The 16,317-nt window shown below is 48.3% G+C and overlaps 1 protein-coding gene across 5 annotated transcripts in view; it reads right to left on the bottom strand.

Annotated features, from left to right (window-relative positions):
- The window catches only part of ZC3H3 (Zinc finger CCCH domain-containing protein 3), a 29,927-nt gene extending 21,887 nt beyond the window's left edge, over window positions 1–8,040 (bottom strand). For 2 of the 5 annotated variants that reach the window (XM_075873968.1, XM_075873971.1), the window contains exons 1-3: window positions 7,796–8,040; window positions 7,599–7,689; window positions 6,475–7,431 (exon numbers count right to left, since the gene is read on the bottom strand). In XM_075873968.1, coding sequence (XP_075730083.1) covers window positions 6,475–7,431; window positions 7,599–7,662 — 1,021 coding nt within the window. In that variant the 5' untranslated portion in view covers window positions 7,663–7,689; window positions 7,796–8,040. The other 3 variants (XM_075873970.1, XM_075873972.1, XM_075873969.1) reach the window with 3 other exon arrangements.
- Between the last annotated feature and the right edge of the window lie 8,277 nt (window positions 8,041–16,317).

Below are 16,317 nucleotides of genomic sequence, written 5' to 3'. Positions count from 1 at the left end.
ACTCAGCAGTGATACATTGAGCAAGAAGGTGAGGGGATTAATAGGGAAAAGCGACAGCCGCACAGCTTGACTCGGCGTCGCCTATGGTTGCCAACTTTTCAATCAAACAAGTCGGGACGAGGGGGGTGGAGAGGAGTACACTAACATAGGAAGCGTACAAAATCAGTATACTTTATTACAGTATCTTTCAGACAAGTAAGTTCATTGTTACTTTATTCTTGCAGCCTGCTGACGAGGTACTTCAGCTGGCTCCACACTTTTCGCAACACTTCTCTTTGCTGGAGAATGTACACAAAAAGTTGTCACACTTCCCGAGGAAGTTCAGCTAAAAGCCTCTTGCTGGCCACAGCAACTTTGCTGCGTGCGCACGGTTCATGCCAACTTCGTGTTTTGTAGCATGACGTACGTTGTTAGGTGTGCGTTGGATCAACAAAAATTTGTAACTGAATGGTGAAGAATAAATCCAAGACATGTAGCTGTCCCGAAAGGAATGGTATGGGATTCGGGACACTGTATGAAAAGTCAGGGCAGTCTCCCATTATACGGGACAGTTGGTAACCCTAGCGTCATGTGCCGTCATGTTCTCGGTAAAGGCAGCACAAGCGAACATCGTATCTCATACTTCCGCAGTGTGACATACTCGCAAGTTACGTACTATAAAGGTTCATAAAGGCAACATCTCTCAGTGAACGGGTGTGAAGTGTAGACAACTAATACACCAGAATGAGTTCAGAGTAATTCATGCATAAGTATGTTGAAGCTTCCTCACTGAGTGCACGGATGGGGTGTTCAGAAACTGCACTGTGGGGAAAAAGTTTTCACAAATAAAATTAAAAAAAAAAAAAATGTCACAGAGACAGCAACAAACTTGCTCGATACAAAGCATCTAGAAAATGAAGAGGCTTCACGGTTTTCTTTTTTTTTTTTTTTTTTACCAAGCACCATAAGGGGTCGTTAAACACCTCTCAAGCTTGGTGAGAGAGTACACCCAACGGTAACCAATCACTGCTATGAACAGCTTCGCCCAACCATGTGCGGCAAGGATGGTTTAGAAGCAGAGAGCTAAGTTGCCATTTTCTCAGCCGTCCTCTTTCTACACAGATGCCTGTGCTTGCTCACTTCAGGTACAAGGCCAAGTGATGAAAAATTTTTTAAAAAGCAATACTTAGAAGAAATTATCCTGATATAAAAACCACATCTGGTTAAAGCACATGTGCAGGTTACAAAGCAATCATATTTTTGTTCATTTTTCATAATTAAAAATTTCATTGCAACTATGCCTTGTGCGAACATTAATAACTCAGCTTGTTAAATTTTCATTTTTTGCAGGCACATATAAGAGGCTTTGCCCTGTGCAATGAACCAAAACAAATGAGACCTGGTGAATAGCAAAAACATAGTAGGGTGATTTCACATAAAATCGAACAAATCATGGCTGGGTCAACCTCTTAAATTTCAAAGTTTTATATATTATAGCCCCATGAGTGGAAAGAAGAGATGCTTAATTGGTTTTGCTGGAAAATTTTTTTTCGAAGCATGGCAAATCATTAATGACGAAGAAGTAGAGTGCCACGCTTAACTGCTCCGCTGTTTTTTCCGACTTTGACGATGGATTATACAAAATATATTAAGGCTACATACCTCATAGTTGTTTAGCTAAATATAGGCGTACTTGCGATTACGTTCAATTATATTTCAATCCTCTGCTAGTGTAGATTTCTTTCATGAAAATTTGCACATTTGACGTAAAACATGTTTTTTTTTTTTGCTTAGTTTGGAGGCTTTAATATCAAAAAGGGTCAATGACAGAGTGGTGATAATTTCTAATTATTTCCTCAGCATGCTTATTTATAACCTATATAAACACTTTTCAATAAAAAGATATAATCAAGCGATCTTCAAGAAAAGAACGTGCAAAGGAAACTTCTGACGACAATTAAAAAATTTGATAGTTTTTATACTTTCCCCGCTTGTTCTCTGCACATCAGCTTTCACAATCAATAAAAACATATTGTACAATGTGTTTTCACTTGCAGTTACAGCCTGTCAAATAATTCCTTAGTGCAAGGATAGCCAATTGTAGATAGGACTTCCTGCCCACTTACTAGTAGAAAATACAGGCCTATACTTCGATTTCTTGCCCTGACATAGGACAATACCTAGAAGCACTTATGAGGCGGCCGTTTTGAATTGTGTTAGATAGAAGTGATATAAATCAATAAAACAGATGGTTATTTGTTCCTCAGCTGTATTTTGAGCCGCCAATAACTATTAAGGGGTCGAGAAAGCAAGCAGCACTGAACTAGCTGTCGACTGCACTGAGGGTGCCAATTTCGAAATGATTTCGTCAGGGGAGCTGCCATGAGTGCGGGATTACCGAGCAAGCAAGGCGCACAGATGTTTCGGTGTGAAGAAGGCTTGTCAAATAAGGCCTTTGCGCAAAACTGAGCACAACATGCGAATCTGAAGATTGCATGAAATTTGTGATTGTGTACACCTTTTCAATTTAGCATCATGATATTGTATTGGATAATTATGTCTTGCTGCTGCAAATTAGAAGTGATAAACACGGTAGTAAATAATTAGATAATAATGGGGTTCATTGAGGCTCTGCAGCACCATGCTGTGATGTAAAAGTTGGTAACTATGCGAAAATGTAGTTTCTTTGAAATGAGCTTCTTGCCCATCGAATGGTAGTCTGCACAATAATTTTGCCAGAAGCTAGAATTTGCTGCCATGAAACCTGCAGCAGCAGAGCAAAGTGAGAGCACTATCAGAGTCAAATGAAGTGTGAGCAGTGGACTGAGCGCATGGCCAATACAAATCGTCTGGTGCTGCAGAAAAAAAAAAAAAGACTAATTTTCGGCCTACCAGTCCCATGCCACCAATTTCACACAGTGTGGGTGCCCTCCTAAGCAACTACAACTTTGTACTGCTGAGCACCAGACCGGAAGTGCGCTTGTGCCTATTTAACCAGTAGGTACCTGGCGGCAGCACTTCTCCGCCTTCCACAGCCCAGCGGTGGATGCTCAACTGTTTCACCAAGGCTTTGAGGTATGCCCAGTGGCCTTCGCAGAACCTTATGTGGGGCTACCTTTTAGGATGAGCACCCAGAAACAACAGAGGTACTCCTCTAATTGGTGGGTTCCTGGTCGGCACTGTAAATCAAACCCGGCCCCTCCCGCACTGGAAGAAGACAGTCTAATCATATATCCACGACGCAGTGCGCCTGCCTATCTGTGATGGGCAGACACACCTAGTTGTCTAAAGTTTGGCATTTGTTCTCTTTGATTTGGCTCCTGGAGCACCACCTTTATGGTTTTCACCGAGATCAATTCCTGCAGTGCAGCTTTTCTGGCTAAAGCGGCTGTCACTCGTGTGCGGGAAGCGAGCGCTCTCAGCTTCCCGACAAAAGTTTTCATGATGCTGCCCACCGAAGGAATGGAGACAAATTTCAACTTCCACGTCAATGCCTCGAAGCATTTCTTGCGTGGACGCCTAAAGGGGTCGGGGAACTTGAGCTACAGACAGTGAATCTGCGACATCGGCCAATTGTTTCTGTTTACGCGCCAAGTACATGCACTAGAATCCTGCCATGCCCAAGTTAGATCAGTCACCTCGAGACACTTTTGTTTATATATACAAGTATGTGTTGTAGACGTGCTTTTGTTCACGTTTACTTTGAACGCACGAGAAGTGCCAACATTGTCTGTTACGTTTGCAATGTCAAAATTGCGTGGCTGCTATGCGAGCAAAGGGCGAATAAAATAGTTATGCTCCAATTGCCATGCGTGGAAGTTATCCCCGGCTGTATCGCAACCTATCCAGCTGAGGACACAAGAACGAGCCCTCTTTGCCCCGGTACACGCCGGACTGTGTGCGCTTGCTTGCTCGTTGGTTCTGCGCTCGCGGCCGCTCCCATTACTGAACCATTTCAAAATTGGCGTTCTCAGTGCGGTTGACAGCTATTTCAGTGCTGCTTGCCTTTTAAGAAACTGCATTTCATACTTAGCAGGCAGGAAGTCAGACTTACAATTGCCTATTCTTAAGTCATTTTTTGACTGGCTGTAACTGCAAGTGAAACTGTACTATGTAACATGTTTTTATTGATTGTGAAAGCTGATGTGCGAAAGAACAAGTGTGGAAACCATAAAAAATATTAAAGTTGGGTTTTTTAAAATCATCAGAAGTTTCTTTTGCTTGCTCTATTCTTGAAGTTAGCACATATACCTTTTTATTCAAGAGTGTTATTAATATATGCTTTGGCAGTTTTACAAGTAAGCATGCTGAAAAAGTTGTGCAGAATTTTCACCCCTCAGTCATAAGCTCTTTTTGAAATAAGGACCTGCAAACTAGACAAAAAAACATTTTCCGGGTCGATTTTGAGATTCTTATAAAAATAGTTGAACTACACAGAGAAGCCAAAAATAACTGCATGCAAGCACAATTACACATATATTTAACTAAACTAATTTGAAGAACATAGCTTTCATTTATTTTGTGTAATTCATCGCCAAAGTCAGAAAAAACAGCAGAGCAGGTAACCATGGTACTCAACCTCTTTGCCGTTATTCATTTACTGTGCTTCAAAAAATTGTTCTTCAAGCTAAACCAGAGCTTTTCTTTCCACTCATCGGACAACAAGATATAAAATTTTCAAAGACATTTAAGAGGTCAACCGGCCATGCTTCGTTCGATCTTACGTGGAATCACCCAGTAATTAAATTACCAAGGAAGTATGCACTAGCACTGGGAGCACCTTCGCATAATAGGCAGCCATATTAAATCACGCGACACGACTTTGCTCATTGAGGTTCATTGCACGCCTGCTACTGTGATAAAGAAGCGTGCCAAATTTTAATGAAAAATATTCATTAGCAAAAAAGCTACGACAGTTTGTGTACAAAATAATACCAGAGATACAAGTTTAGGAAACATTAACAACAACAAAAAAAACGATTTGAAAGGGGTGCAGTGCTTATGCGAGATACTCAGGAAGGCTAAAATTTTCAATATTTGCAGCCAGTTCCATTATGAACTTTACTCCTGTCTGCCTTTTCTCTAGTGGCAACTTTAAATTTTTTTTCCAAGCCCGTTTTGCAGCATGAGTGACATAATGGGGCACTTTTGCGCTATGGTGCTGCTCGTTTGTAAAGAACCCTTTTCCAGTAACTTTGCCAGGCTTGATCTGAATTTGTTCAACATTATGAAATGTGCTTGTTTCCAATATTTAAATGCCACACATTGTCAAAAAAAAAACCTAATTATGTTGTGTACGAACTCGCATATGCGTCCTTGAGCGTGAACAAAACATGCATCACTTTATGCGTTCATCTAGTGAGAAGTTTATGAATTTTATGATTGAAAATGATGTGGTTGACGATGTTTTTAGAGCATTATGGCATGTTTTACTTGATATGATTGCTGAATAACCTGCAAATTACTACATATCATGCAAATTTTATGGTTTACACAAAATTGGCACTTTCAGTTTCTTAGGGGGTGGATGGTTTAACATTTTTGCTTGCATCTTTTGAAAAAGACTCGTAGATGGGAGATTTACACAGCAAAATGACGGGCAATAAATTGAGCATCTAACAAAGCCAAAAACCAAAAAACAACATTTTAAGAGAAAAATAGCTTTGTTCCCTTGGCCTCGTACCTTAAGAGCTGCTGGCACCTTCAGTGCGACATTCAACAGTTCAACAGTAGATAGCATGCAGCCAATAGCAAGCATAAATCAAGGGTGGTGCATATATCAAATGTGCTCCTAGCCAGAAGGTGTTGCAACGTATTGACTGCACACTCTATAGCCGGCTATGCGGCTATGGAGTGGCCACACTCGTGTGCACAAGAATCTCAACAGGAGACGGCAATCTAGTTTCAAGATGTGCACTGGCATAACTTCTTTTTTCCACACAATCCCTCCATGTGGAAAGCTCAGCACGCTTGCTGCGATGAGGAACACTTATCACATGCAAAAATCTGTTTAACTGTGCTCATTTTCGACAGTTTTATCAAATTTCTTGCGGCAATCAATTTGTAAAGAAAATGAACTTCAATGTTGAGGTTGTAAAATCACTAGGAAAAGTGATAAAGGACTTTTTTTAATCGTTGTAGCTGAACCCTCAGTCTCGGTGATAATTAAAACACACAGCCTGAAAAACTTGCTACTTCAATAGCATGGCAAGAATTAAGGCTCCCAATTGTAGTGTTAGAGGCAGATTCCCTACTTTCACTTGCATGGCATGCCAAACTAAATAGCATATGCTGTGCACTGCAACAGTTGTATTTGAACTATGATTACTGCATTTAATGGCTTTCGTGCACTCAACAGTAACAATAAGGCAACCAGCGTCCAGAGGTACCACCAAAAAAATTGCAGTAGAAATAAAAAACAACCCTGGTAGCAATAGTGCATAACATGCAAATTTCATAACCACAAAAGTAAGTTTTTCAAGGAACAGTACATACCATACTGAGGTCGAAGTGGCCTCTGCAGGGAAGTTCTTGGCCTATTCATATTGTTCACTTTGTACTTTTTCACAATGCGCCTGGCACCAATGCAAGTGAGACTCGAACTTGGACTTTTAACTGGTGCAGCAACTTTTGATTTGTTTGAAAATGGTGATGGAAGTTGTCGAGGTGTTCTCCCCGTGGGGCCACTTGGTAGTGTCACAGTACATGTACCAAGCGGTCCAGTTCCATTTGCTGCGTTCTTCCTAACATACACATATTTCCCAGCAGCTGACGCTTGCCGCACAGACCCACAATGCGCCAGTGGTGTGCTGGTGCCTACAACTGGTGATGTACTTTGACTTGTCGAAAACACTGCTGTAGTCTTCTGCACTGGTTTCTGAGTAGAAATGGGTCCAGGATGAAGTTTCTTCAATGTGTACCTACTCTTTTGCACAACAGTTGACAAAGACCGCCTCCTCAAAGTTTGCTGCGAGGTCTTGTGTACAGTGGGCGCATTATTAGTTACGTGAGCTAATGGTGGGGTCCTCTGTACAGTTGGCGCTTTGCAAGTCATGCGAGCTTGTAGTGCGGTCCTCTGTACAGTGGGCACATTGCAAGTCACGCGAGCTTGTAGTGGGGTCCTCAGTACAGCGGGCGCCTTGTAAGTCGCGCTAGTTTGCGGCGAGATCCTCTGAATGGTAGGTGGTTTGTAAGTAGCGCTAGTTTGCAGTGGGGTCCTCAGCATAAAAGCCGAATTGTAAGTTGCGCGAGTACCCCGATTGCCGAAGTCTCCAACACTGGTGGCACTGGACGCACCCCCTCCACACACACTGGCGTAAGGTGGGTTACTTTGCGAGCTCGCGGTACTATGGGCCTGAGCGCCATGCGAGTTTACTTTTGTGTAGCGATTTGAAACCCTTGTTTGCGCACCTCCACGTGGTCTTAAGTTCCGTTGATGGTTCCTGATTAAACCTGAAAATAGGAAGCAATGTAAGGCTGAAGAAAGGTCCACAATTTTTTTTTCCGAATTTTTCATGAATGTAAGGTTCGACACAATGCAGGAACGGCGCCCCACTTTCCCCACCCTGACGCCGCCCCTGACACTAAGTACCCGCTGTCAGCACTTCGATGACGCTTACGTGAGAGATACGAGATTTCGTCTAGCAAGTCCTTGTTGTCACGGTCCGAGCTTCTACTAGCCATCTCCTCGGGGTGTCGATACGCAGTCTTCTATAAAAGCCAAATTGAACGTGCAAGTTAAAGAAATTCAGTTTATGTCAGCTCTAAAGAACGAGAGCGGATGCGGCCCATGAAATATTACCCACACACTACTCACCTGGTCTGACTCAACACACTCGGAACAAGCACTTCAGCTTCTTTTAAGTCATGGCAATGCTCAAAGACAAAGTCACTGCGGGGCAACGAAATGACAACGCTAATGCAATCACTGCCACCTACCTGCACAGCTGCAACCGTTTAGCAGCAGCAGGGAACACCTACACTAGGCAGCATATAGAATAAATAACTAATTTGGGCAGCAGCGATGCAGTCCCCACCTGAGACGCAGCCAAAGCCGCTATAACTGCGCATTGGATTGATACATACGTAACTGTAAGGTGTGCGCCAGAACGTCGGCGCGCCGCCGCTTTCTACGTCAACTGATCGGCGCGCCGCCGCCACCGCAACACTTTTTTTTTGCGCGTCAGTCGTGCACGATTACGTTTTTTTTTAGTAAACCTGCCTTTCTTTAGCTGTTTATTTTGTTACCAGTAAATCGTCAGTCTTTTCCTAATTATGCGTCTAGCAAACGCATCGCAATAGCCGGTTACAGTACATTTTCAACTGGACCAAATAAACTTGATCAGCGCCCATGGGCACAGATCAAGTTTTTTGTAGAACGTAGAAAGCTAGTATTGGCCTCAAACGTTTTTTAAGCTACTTTCGAGCACGACCTGCTCTATAAACTTACGACCTGCTCATCGGCGCCACCCCTTTGACGGCGTGTGGGCCCAAAAATTGGTGCGTGGGGACCGGAGATACCGCGAGGTGCCGCCACGGCTTACCCTCATTGTCACGGAGGAAAGAAAAGGCAAGGAGAGGCCCTGACGTCACTCGTTGTGAAGCCGGAAGTCGGCCATATTGAGTAGGCAAATTCTCCTCTCTTGTTTACATATGAATGCGAAGCAGAAGGCGCGACTCCCTCTCCGGCTCGGAAAGCACGTGGGCTGCGCAGCGCGTGTGTCGTGACGATCCGAAACTAATGGAACTGGGCTCATCACTCAGAGCCAGTGGGACACCTTCAGCGAAATCGCTTCGTCCGAGTAATAACAAAGAGTAACAGCTCGCTGACAACGAAGCAACTACGAAAGAACGCGCGCTAGATGCACTGACAACGGCGAGTGCTTTCTCGTCATTAATTGAGCAACTGTACAGACAACACGATCGGTCGTGCGCCTTCTACGGTTGCATTCCGCCACGCGACTGACGCAGCGTCCTGCCACTGTGTCCGTGTTTCGCGTGAAACTCACCTGCGTCAGCATTCTGCGACCGTGGTGACTTTGAGCACGGTGCTAGTGACAGTTGAACGTGGTTGCTGTTACGTTGAGATTACATGCAATGCTGGTGGAGAGCGTACCAAGCGGAACAGAAAAGGTGTTTTAATACGCACATGCAAGTTGTTACTGTGCACACACAACACGAAACTACGTATGTGCACATGGTCCTCACGGCGTCTTGCTGGGCTCAACAGCGTCGTCCGTTGTCACAAGCAGGAGCACTGCTCAACCGTCACTGACCTGCAAGGCGTTCGTCGTCATTCAGCTTCGTCCTGGTGCCCAACGCCATTTCGCTGAACACTAACTGCTTCATCCGCGTCATCCGCCGCACGACACATGGATATTGTTATGCCAGCGAGTCCTCGTCAAACGTCCGTGCCTCGGAAAAAGGCAATCTGGGTCAAGGCCAGCCTGCAGTCTGCCTGGCGCGATCAACTCGACGGAGTGAACACGCGCGGCGCCTCCCTGGCTCACGTGCATTGAGTCAGCTGCGCGCGTGACAGCGAGCCGGCGTCCGCGTGTCTGGTGGTCTGACGCATGGCGCGGCGACCCCCATTGGCGGAATCTGCCCTGACGACCAGCGGCGCTTCTGATTGGACATTTTGGTTGGACCCGGTGTAAATAAAAGAAGCCCTGCGGCGCGTCGCGATCGGCGGTCCTATGTGAGAGGCGTCCCCGTGTCGGAGTGCCGACATGTGTGTGAGTCAGCGGTCTTAGGCGAAAGGCTGACCTATGTGTTAGAGAGGAGAGCTCGGCTCTTCGAGTCTCTGTCGGCCCCAGTGCCGAAATTGTAACGCCTCTGTAAATATGCTGTACATAAACCTTGTTTAACTCACCGTCGTCTCGTCCGCTCGTCTTATCAGCTCTGCGCAGAAGCAGTCGCGAGCTGATAAACATACGCTACCAAACGGCTGGTGACCTTCCCGGCGGAGTTGAAAGCAGTGGCGCCTCCGGGGCCGTGTTGGCGTCGCCGTCTTTCGCAACAGTGGTGGCTTCGACGGGATCGGTCCGCCTTCGCAACAGTGGAGGTCAGCGGAGGGATCGGTCCGTCGCTACGCAACAGTGGTGGCTTCGGCGGGATCGGTCCGTCGTTCTCAACAGTGGTGGCAGCGGTGGGATCGGTCCGTCGTTCGCAACAGTGGTTGGCAGCTGCGGGATCGGCCGGCGTCAGCGACATCGATGCGGTGAGTGCCTGATGTTTTCCCCTCAGTTCACCAGACTACTCTAGCTCAGGTTGTAGTAGTTTAGAGAAGGGCTGTGTGAAGCATTAGAGTGAGCTTTGATCGTTTCAAGCAAAGTCGAAGTGCTTTGAAACCAAAGTTAATGCGGAGGGGGTAAACACGGGAGAGTGAAAAATTGCTTGCGCGTCTTGCTAGTTGACTTATAGTGGGTACGGCAAGTAAATTGTTAACAGGGGCAAACAGCAAGAGGCTAGTGTGAACGATGGAGAACCTTAAAGTGAAGGAACTCATCGAAATTTGTGAGGAACTCGGCATTACTTTGGGCCGCGCGAAACGAAAGCAAGCGATCCTTGAGATCATGAAGGATGAGGGAGTGTCGGCTGAGGAAGTCGATGAGGCCTGGGTGGATATTAAAGCACGCCGTGAGGAGGCTGAAAGGCGAGAAGTAGAACGTCGCGAGCGCGAGGAGGCCGAGAGACAGGAGCGCCTTGAGATGAAACGACTAGAATTGGCAATCCTACAGTGTTCGCAGGCGCCTAGCGTAGCTTCTCCAACAGTTCAGGTCAGCGGTTTTAGAATTCGAGACCAACTGCCACCGTTCGTAGTAGGCGAGGACATGGCGAAGTATCTCGTCAAGTTTGAACACGTCTGTGAGCGAAACGCTTTGGAGCGGTCTCTTTGGGCGCGGAACCTGCTAGCTCTTCTTCCCGGCGAAGTGTCCGACGCGATAACTTGCTTGTCGAGGGAAGCGTTTGAGAGCTATGACGAGGTTAAGGAAGTGCTCTTGAGACGGTATAAGTTGTCACCCGAGGCTTTCAGGCAAAGGTTCCGGTATGCTGAAAAGGGTAATGAGTCACACGTTGACTTCGCGTTTCGTCTTAAGGCCGATTTAATTGAATGGCTCAAGGGCGAAGGGGTTTATGATGATCGCGATAAAGTGGTGGAATGCGTTGCATTGGAGCAATTCTACCGCTGCATCGAGGATAATGTCAGACTTTGGCTGCAGGACAGACTTAGTGAAGTACAGCTAAACAAGGCAGCAGAGTTAGCTGAGGAGTATTATACTCGCCGAAAGTTGCACAGCAGGGCAGTGCGCGTTGAAAAAGATGAGAGAAAAGAGGGCTTTTCAAGGAAACCTGATCAACGGAAACCCGTTCCGCACCGTAATTTCAAAAAGGACCCGTCTCTTACGAAGGACAGTGTAGGGGAAGGGCAAACAGAAGCGGAGAAATCGAGTGAGGTTTCTACCACACAGGCATTTGAATCGGAAAACAAACGGAAGCCGCTAATCTGCTACAACTGTAAAAAGGAAGGGCACATCGCTAGAAACTGTCAGGAAAAGTTTGCTTTCGCAACGATCCGAGAATCAGAAAAAAACATTCGGTTGTTGGAGCCGTATCTCCAAGAAATTAGGGTGAGTGAGAAAACGTGCCGAGCACTTAGAGACTCAGCGGCAACCATGGACGTTGTCCATCCTTCATTGGTGTCTCCGGATGACTTCACAGGAGAATGCGCGTGGATTAGGCAAGTCGCCGAGGTGCAGAGTGTTCGCTTACCAATCGCCATGGTTGTCATTGAAGGCCCGTTCGGTAAGCTTCGCACCGAAGCAGCTGTGTCTGCCGCGCTAAATGATCGTTTTCCTTATCTTTTCTCCAACAACTCGGAGCAGCTTCTCAAAGAGCAGGGCAAATCGTTCTTCCCCAACTTTGCGTGCATGGCCCTCACGCGATCGCAAGCGCGAAAGCTTTCGCGGAAGCTGGACCTGGTTCCATGCGGTGAACTCTCAAGTGACCTTGTCGGCGGGTCGACGGAACCCCAGAAAGAAAAGTTTCCGCATGAGTCATGTGAGCAGTCACGCGAGCGGCCCGTCGCCGACACGACCGGCGCGGTTTACGGAGAAAGGGGAGACGACATGGCGCCATTGAGTCAGAGCGAGAGGGCTGCAACGCTCTCGCCTGTAGCGGAAAGTTGGAGTGAGCTGCCGAGAGTTGATCGAGAGACGCTCATTCGAGAGCAGAGTGAGGATCTCTCGATTGAAGCGCTAGTGGAAAGCCAAATTGAAGCGCTAGTGGAAAGCCAGAAAAACGCGGCAAAAGTGCTGTCGAAGGAGCACTACGAGAAATCGGGGAAGAAGCGCGTTTTTGAAGTTGATAATCAGGTAATGCGGCTGCAGCCATCCAAAGGGAACAAGCTTGAGGTTGATTGGGAAGGGCCCGCCAAAGTATTATCGAAGCCTTGCGATACAAATTATGAGGTGCAACTAGGAAGGCGGCAGAACAAAATTTACCACTTGATGCAACCCAATGTTCAACATCAAGCGGTCGTAAATCAGCTGTTGAAGGCTTCAGAGGAAGAGGAAGCAGAAAATTTGAGTTCTAGTGAGGTAATTGAAGGGGGATCGAAAGTAATCCGGGAGCAGATAAACCTAGAGCCTAGCTTAAGTGAAGGAGGACCTGAGAAAGAGGACCTGAGAAAGATTGTTTCCGAGTTTGGGTATGTGTTGTCGGACCGTCCCGGAGACACGACGGTGATCGGACATGATATCGAGCTAAGCGGTGAGGAGTCAATCAGTAGCAAGCCGTATCGTTGTTCACCTGTGCAACGTCGAAAGTGTGAGCCGCTCTTGGTGCCGCATAGGTATCGTCGCCTAAAAGTGGCCGGTTACTGAAGTGGAGCATGTTGCTCCACAGCGCAACTTTGACGTTCGCTATCAAAAAAAAATAAAGGAAAGGTAAACGCTAATGCAGGAGCGTTGAGCAGTGCGTTCCAGCTAGTAACTTCTCAACCTTTCGGTTTCTCGCTGGCGATTCGGGGCAAAATTTTGACCTCATCACGACCTGGGCTGAGCGCTCTCGTTCAGAGTGATCTCAAGGGGCCAGCTTTATGTGGTATTCTAATTCGTTGCGTTGTTGTAAGTGTGAAAAATTTAAGTTCTTACTTTAAGAGTCTTGTGTCCCACATGTGCCTCTTGATGTAGAGGGAACAAAATTCCGATAAACACGTAGATAGGTATATGTTGTATTATACTTTGTCTGGTGTTCTGTCGGGTGACCGAGGGCACTTGCTTGTGTCGTGTGTTGTTTGTTGTCGAACCGTTCTTAGCAAGCTGCAGAACCATTGTCAAGTGCGGAAACCGAAGATGGTCAGAAGAGACGAGTGAAGCTGGTCAGCAAGTTGTGGCGACAAGCCAGTGGAGCTGGGATCCGTCGTCAAAAATGGGATGTGTTCCCGGGACAGTTTGGAGCTGTATTCTCCCCATGGCCCTGGAGGCGAACCTGGAGGGACCTGGCGAATGAGCGCACCTGACATCCGAGCCCCGTGGAAGCAGCTCGTCTTTCCGGTGCATTGTCTGGCGGCGGGGGTGCTGTTATGCCAGCGTGTCCTCGTCAAACGTCCGTGCCTCGGAAAAAGGCAATCTGGGTCAAGGCCAGCCTGCAGTCTGCCTGGCGCGATCAACTCGACGGAGTGAACACGCGCGGCGCCTCCCTGGCTCACGTGCATTGAGTCAGCTGCGCGCGTGACAGCGAGCCGGTGTCCGCGTGTCTGGTGGTCTGACGCATGGCGCGGCGACCCCCATTGGCGGAATCTGCCCTGACGACCAGCGGCGCTTCTGATTGGACATTTTGGTTGGACCCGGTGTAAATAAAAGAAGCCCTGCGGCGCGTCGCGATCGGCGGTCCTATGTGAGAGGCGTCCCCGTGTCGGAGTGCCGACATGTGTGTGAGTCAGCGGTCTTAGGCGAAAGGCTGACCTATGTGTTAGAGAGGAGAGCTCGGCTCTTCGAGTCTCTGTCGGCCCCAGTGCCGAAATTGTAACGCCTCTGTAAATATGCTGTACATAAACCTTGTTTAACTCACCTTGATCTCGTCCGCTCGTCTTATCAGCTCTGCGCAGAAGCAGTCGCGAGCTGATAAACATACGCTACCAAACGGCTGGTGACCTTCCCGGCGGAGTTGAAAGCAGTGGCGCCTCCGGGGCCGTGTTGGCGTCGCCGTCTTTCGCAACAGTGGTGGCTTCGACGGGATCGGTCCGCCTTCGCAACAGTGGAGGTCAGCGGAGGGATCGGTCCGTCGCTACGCAACAGTGGTGGCTTCGGCGGGATCGGTCCGTCGTTCTCAACAATATGCACTTGTTCTACGCACTGTTGAAAACCCGTGATGGACAAAGAGATTTGTAAACGTTGCTAAGAGTAATGTAACAGCCAGACGAACACTGCGTAACCAATAACGCGGCGCCGAGCACAGATATTGTCCGCCACGGCTCAGCACGAGACCGGCGGAGGCACACATTCCGCCGCCAGCCGCGGCCGCTCACTGCTAGACCAGCTTCACTGCGCAACACGTAACCATAACAACACCGCCATTGCGCCTACTGAATATGGCCGCCATGATGTCATTTCCGCCACATCTTTTACGCCCTGCGCCGGCTGGGCATGCCCTCTCCTTACCTTTTTCCGTCCTCCGTGCTTATTGTAGACGACGTGCTAGTAGTGGTGCACTCGTGCGTGCGCGTTTCTGCAATTTTTATCTTGTTTATAACGCGCCGCTCAGGGGACCAACGCCATCTAGCGGAGACATGGGACTGGGCCCCTTACTGATAACGTATATTCACGGCCCCACGGGAGCCCCCCGGCCTTGAGTCAGTCTCGGTGGCGTTGCCTTACGCCGCGCCTCATCTCGCTCTCTCTGACGCACATCGGCGTCCCGCGCTTTGCGATGGGCCTCCGCCTCTTGCGCTTTCCTTCTGTCCTCATGATCTAACACTTTCCGGCGAGCGTCATCATCAAGCGCTACGCGACGGACCTCAGCCTCCATCGCTTTACGGCGCGCCTCATCCTCACGCTCTTTTCGGCGGGCGTCATCCTTTAGCGCCCTTCGTGCCGCATCAGCCTTGTCTTCATCGCTCCGACTTTCCTCGTCAGCATGACTTGAAAGAAAAAAATATTGCCACGTTCCATTTCCCAAGCTTTTGTTATCGTCCCAAAACACCACACGATTCTCAGCGCAAACCGCGCCTGCAGTTTTCGAGAGGGTTCCGGACTGTAGTAGATCATTTCGATAAGATCACGCCCACTGTGCGAATGGTACAGATTGTTCTGGAACGTACGCCGCCGCCAGCGGTAGCGCTAGAACATTCGACGGCGGGAGTATAAATGCCGACGCGCTTCACCGCTTGTCAGTTGTTGATCGAATGCCGACGCTCCGTTCGCCGCTATCAGTCCGAGGCTGCTATCTGTGCGAGACTGCTGCTGTAATTGGACTTTCCGTTTACCGGGCACAGGTTCGCCCAAATAAACAGTTAAATCCCAACACGAAGTCTCCTGTCTTCGGCCACGTCACGACCCCGTGACATCTGGTGGAGGTGCTGCTTCGTTCATGTACCGCACGCCCCCGTCAAGCCGTGAACCCAGCCCACGTCGCGGAGAAGACACCGACGCCAACCAGGAGCAGCGAACAAGCCGCCGACAGCAAGGGCTACCACCGGAGTACGGGATTCTAGAAGACAAGGCGCGGAAGACCAAGGCCATGACCGCGACTGCAGCGACAATGACAACCGCCGCATCCCTGCCCACGATGGTCATGCATCAACCCAGGGAACCACCAATTTTCCATGGGTCATCGTTCGAAGACCCGGAGTCCTGGTTAGAAACATACGACCCGCCCTCAACCACTGGGACAACGAAGAAAAACTCCGGCGTGTGTACTTCTACCTGGAAGACACCGCAAGGACCTGGCTAGAGAATCGTAAGTCCACGCTCCGAACGTGGGATGTCTTCTGCGGCGCATTTTTGCAAACGTTCGCGAGCGTCGCTCGCAAAGAAAGGGCCGCTGCTCAACTAGAGACCCGGGTTCAGCTACCGAATGAGAAGGTTGGAATTTTCACAGAGGAGATGACCCGCCTATTTCGTCACGCTGACCCAGACATGCCTGAGGAGAAGAAAGTTCGTTTCCTCATGCGAGGGGTCAAACAGGAGCTCTTCGCGGGACTAATGAGGAATCCACCGAACACCGTCCAAGAATTTGTATCCGAGGCGACCACCATCGAAAAAACCCTTGACATGCGCACCAGACAGTATAATCGTCGCCTGACTCCAGAATGCGCTGCTGCTCAAACCAGTGACT

The sequence above is a fragment of the Rhipicephalus microplus genome, chromosome 9 (genome assembly GCF_043290135.1).
Source record: "Rhipicephalus microplus isolate Deutch F79 chromosome 9, USDA_Rmic, whole genome shotgun sequence".
Classification (NCBI taxonomy): Eukaryota; Metazoa; Arthropoda; class Arachnida; order Ixodida; family Ixodidae; genus Rhipicephalus; species Rhipicephalus microplus.
This window is presented reverse-complemented; position numbering and strand designations above follow the sequence as displayed.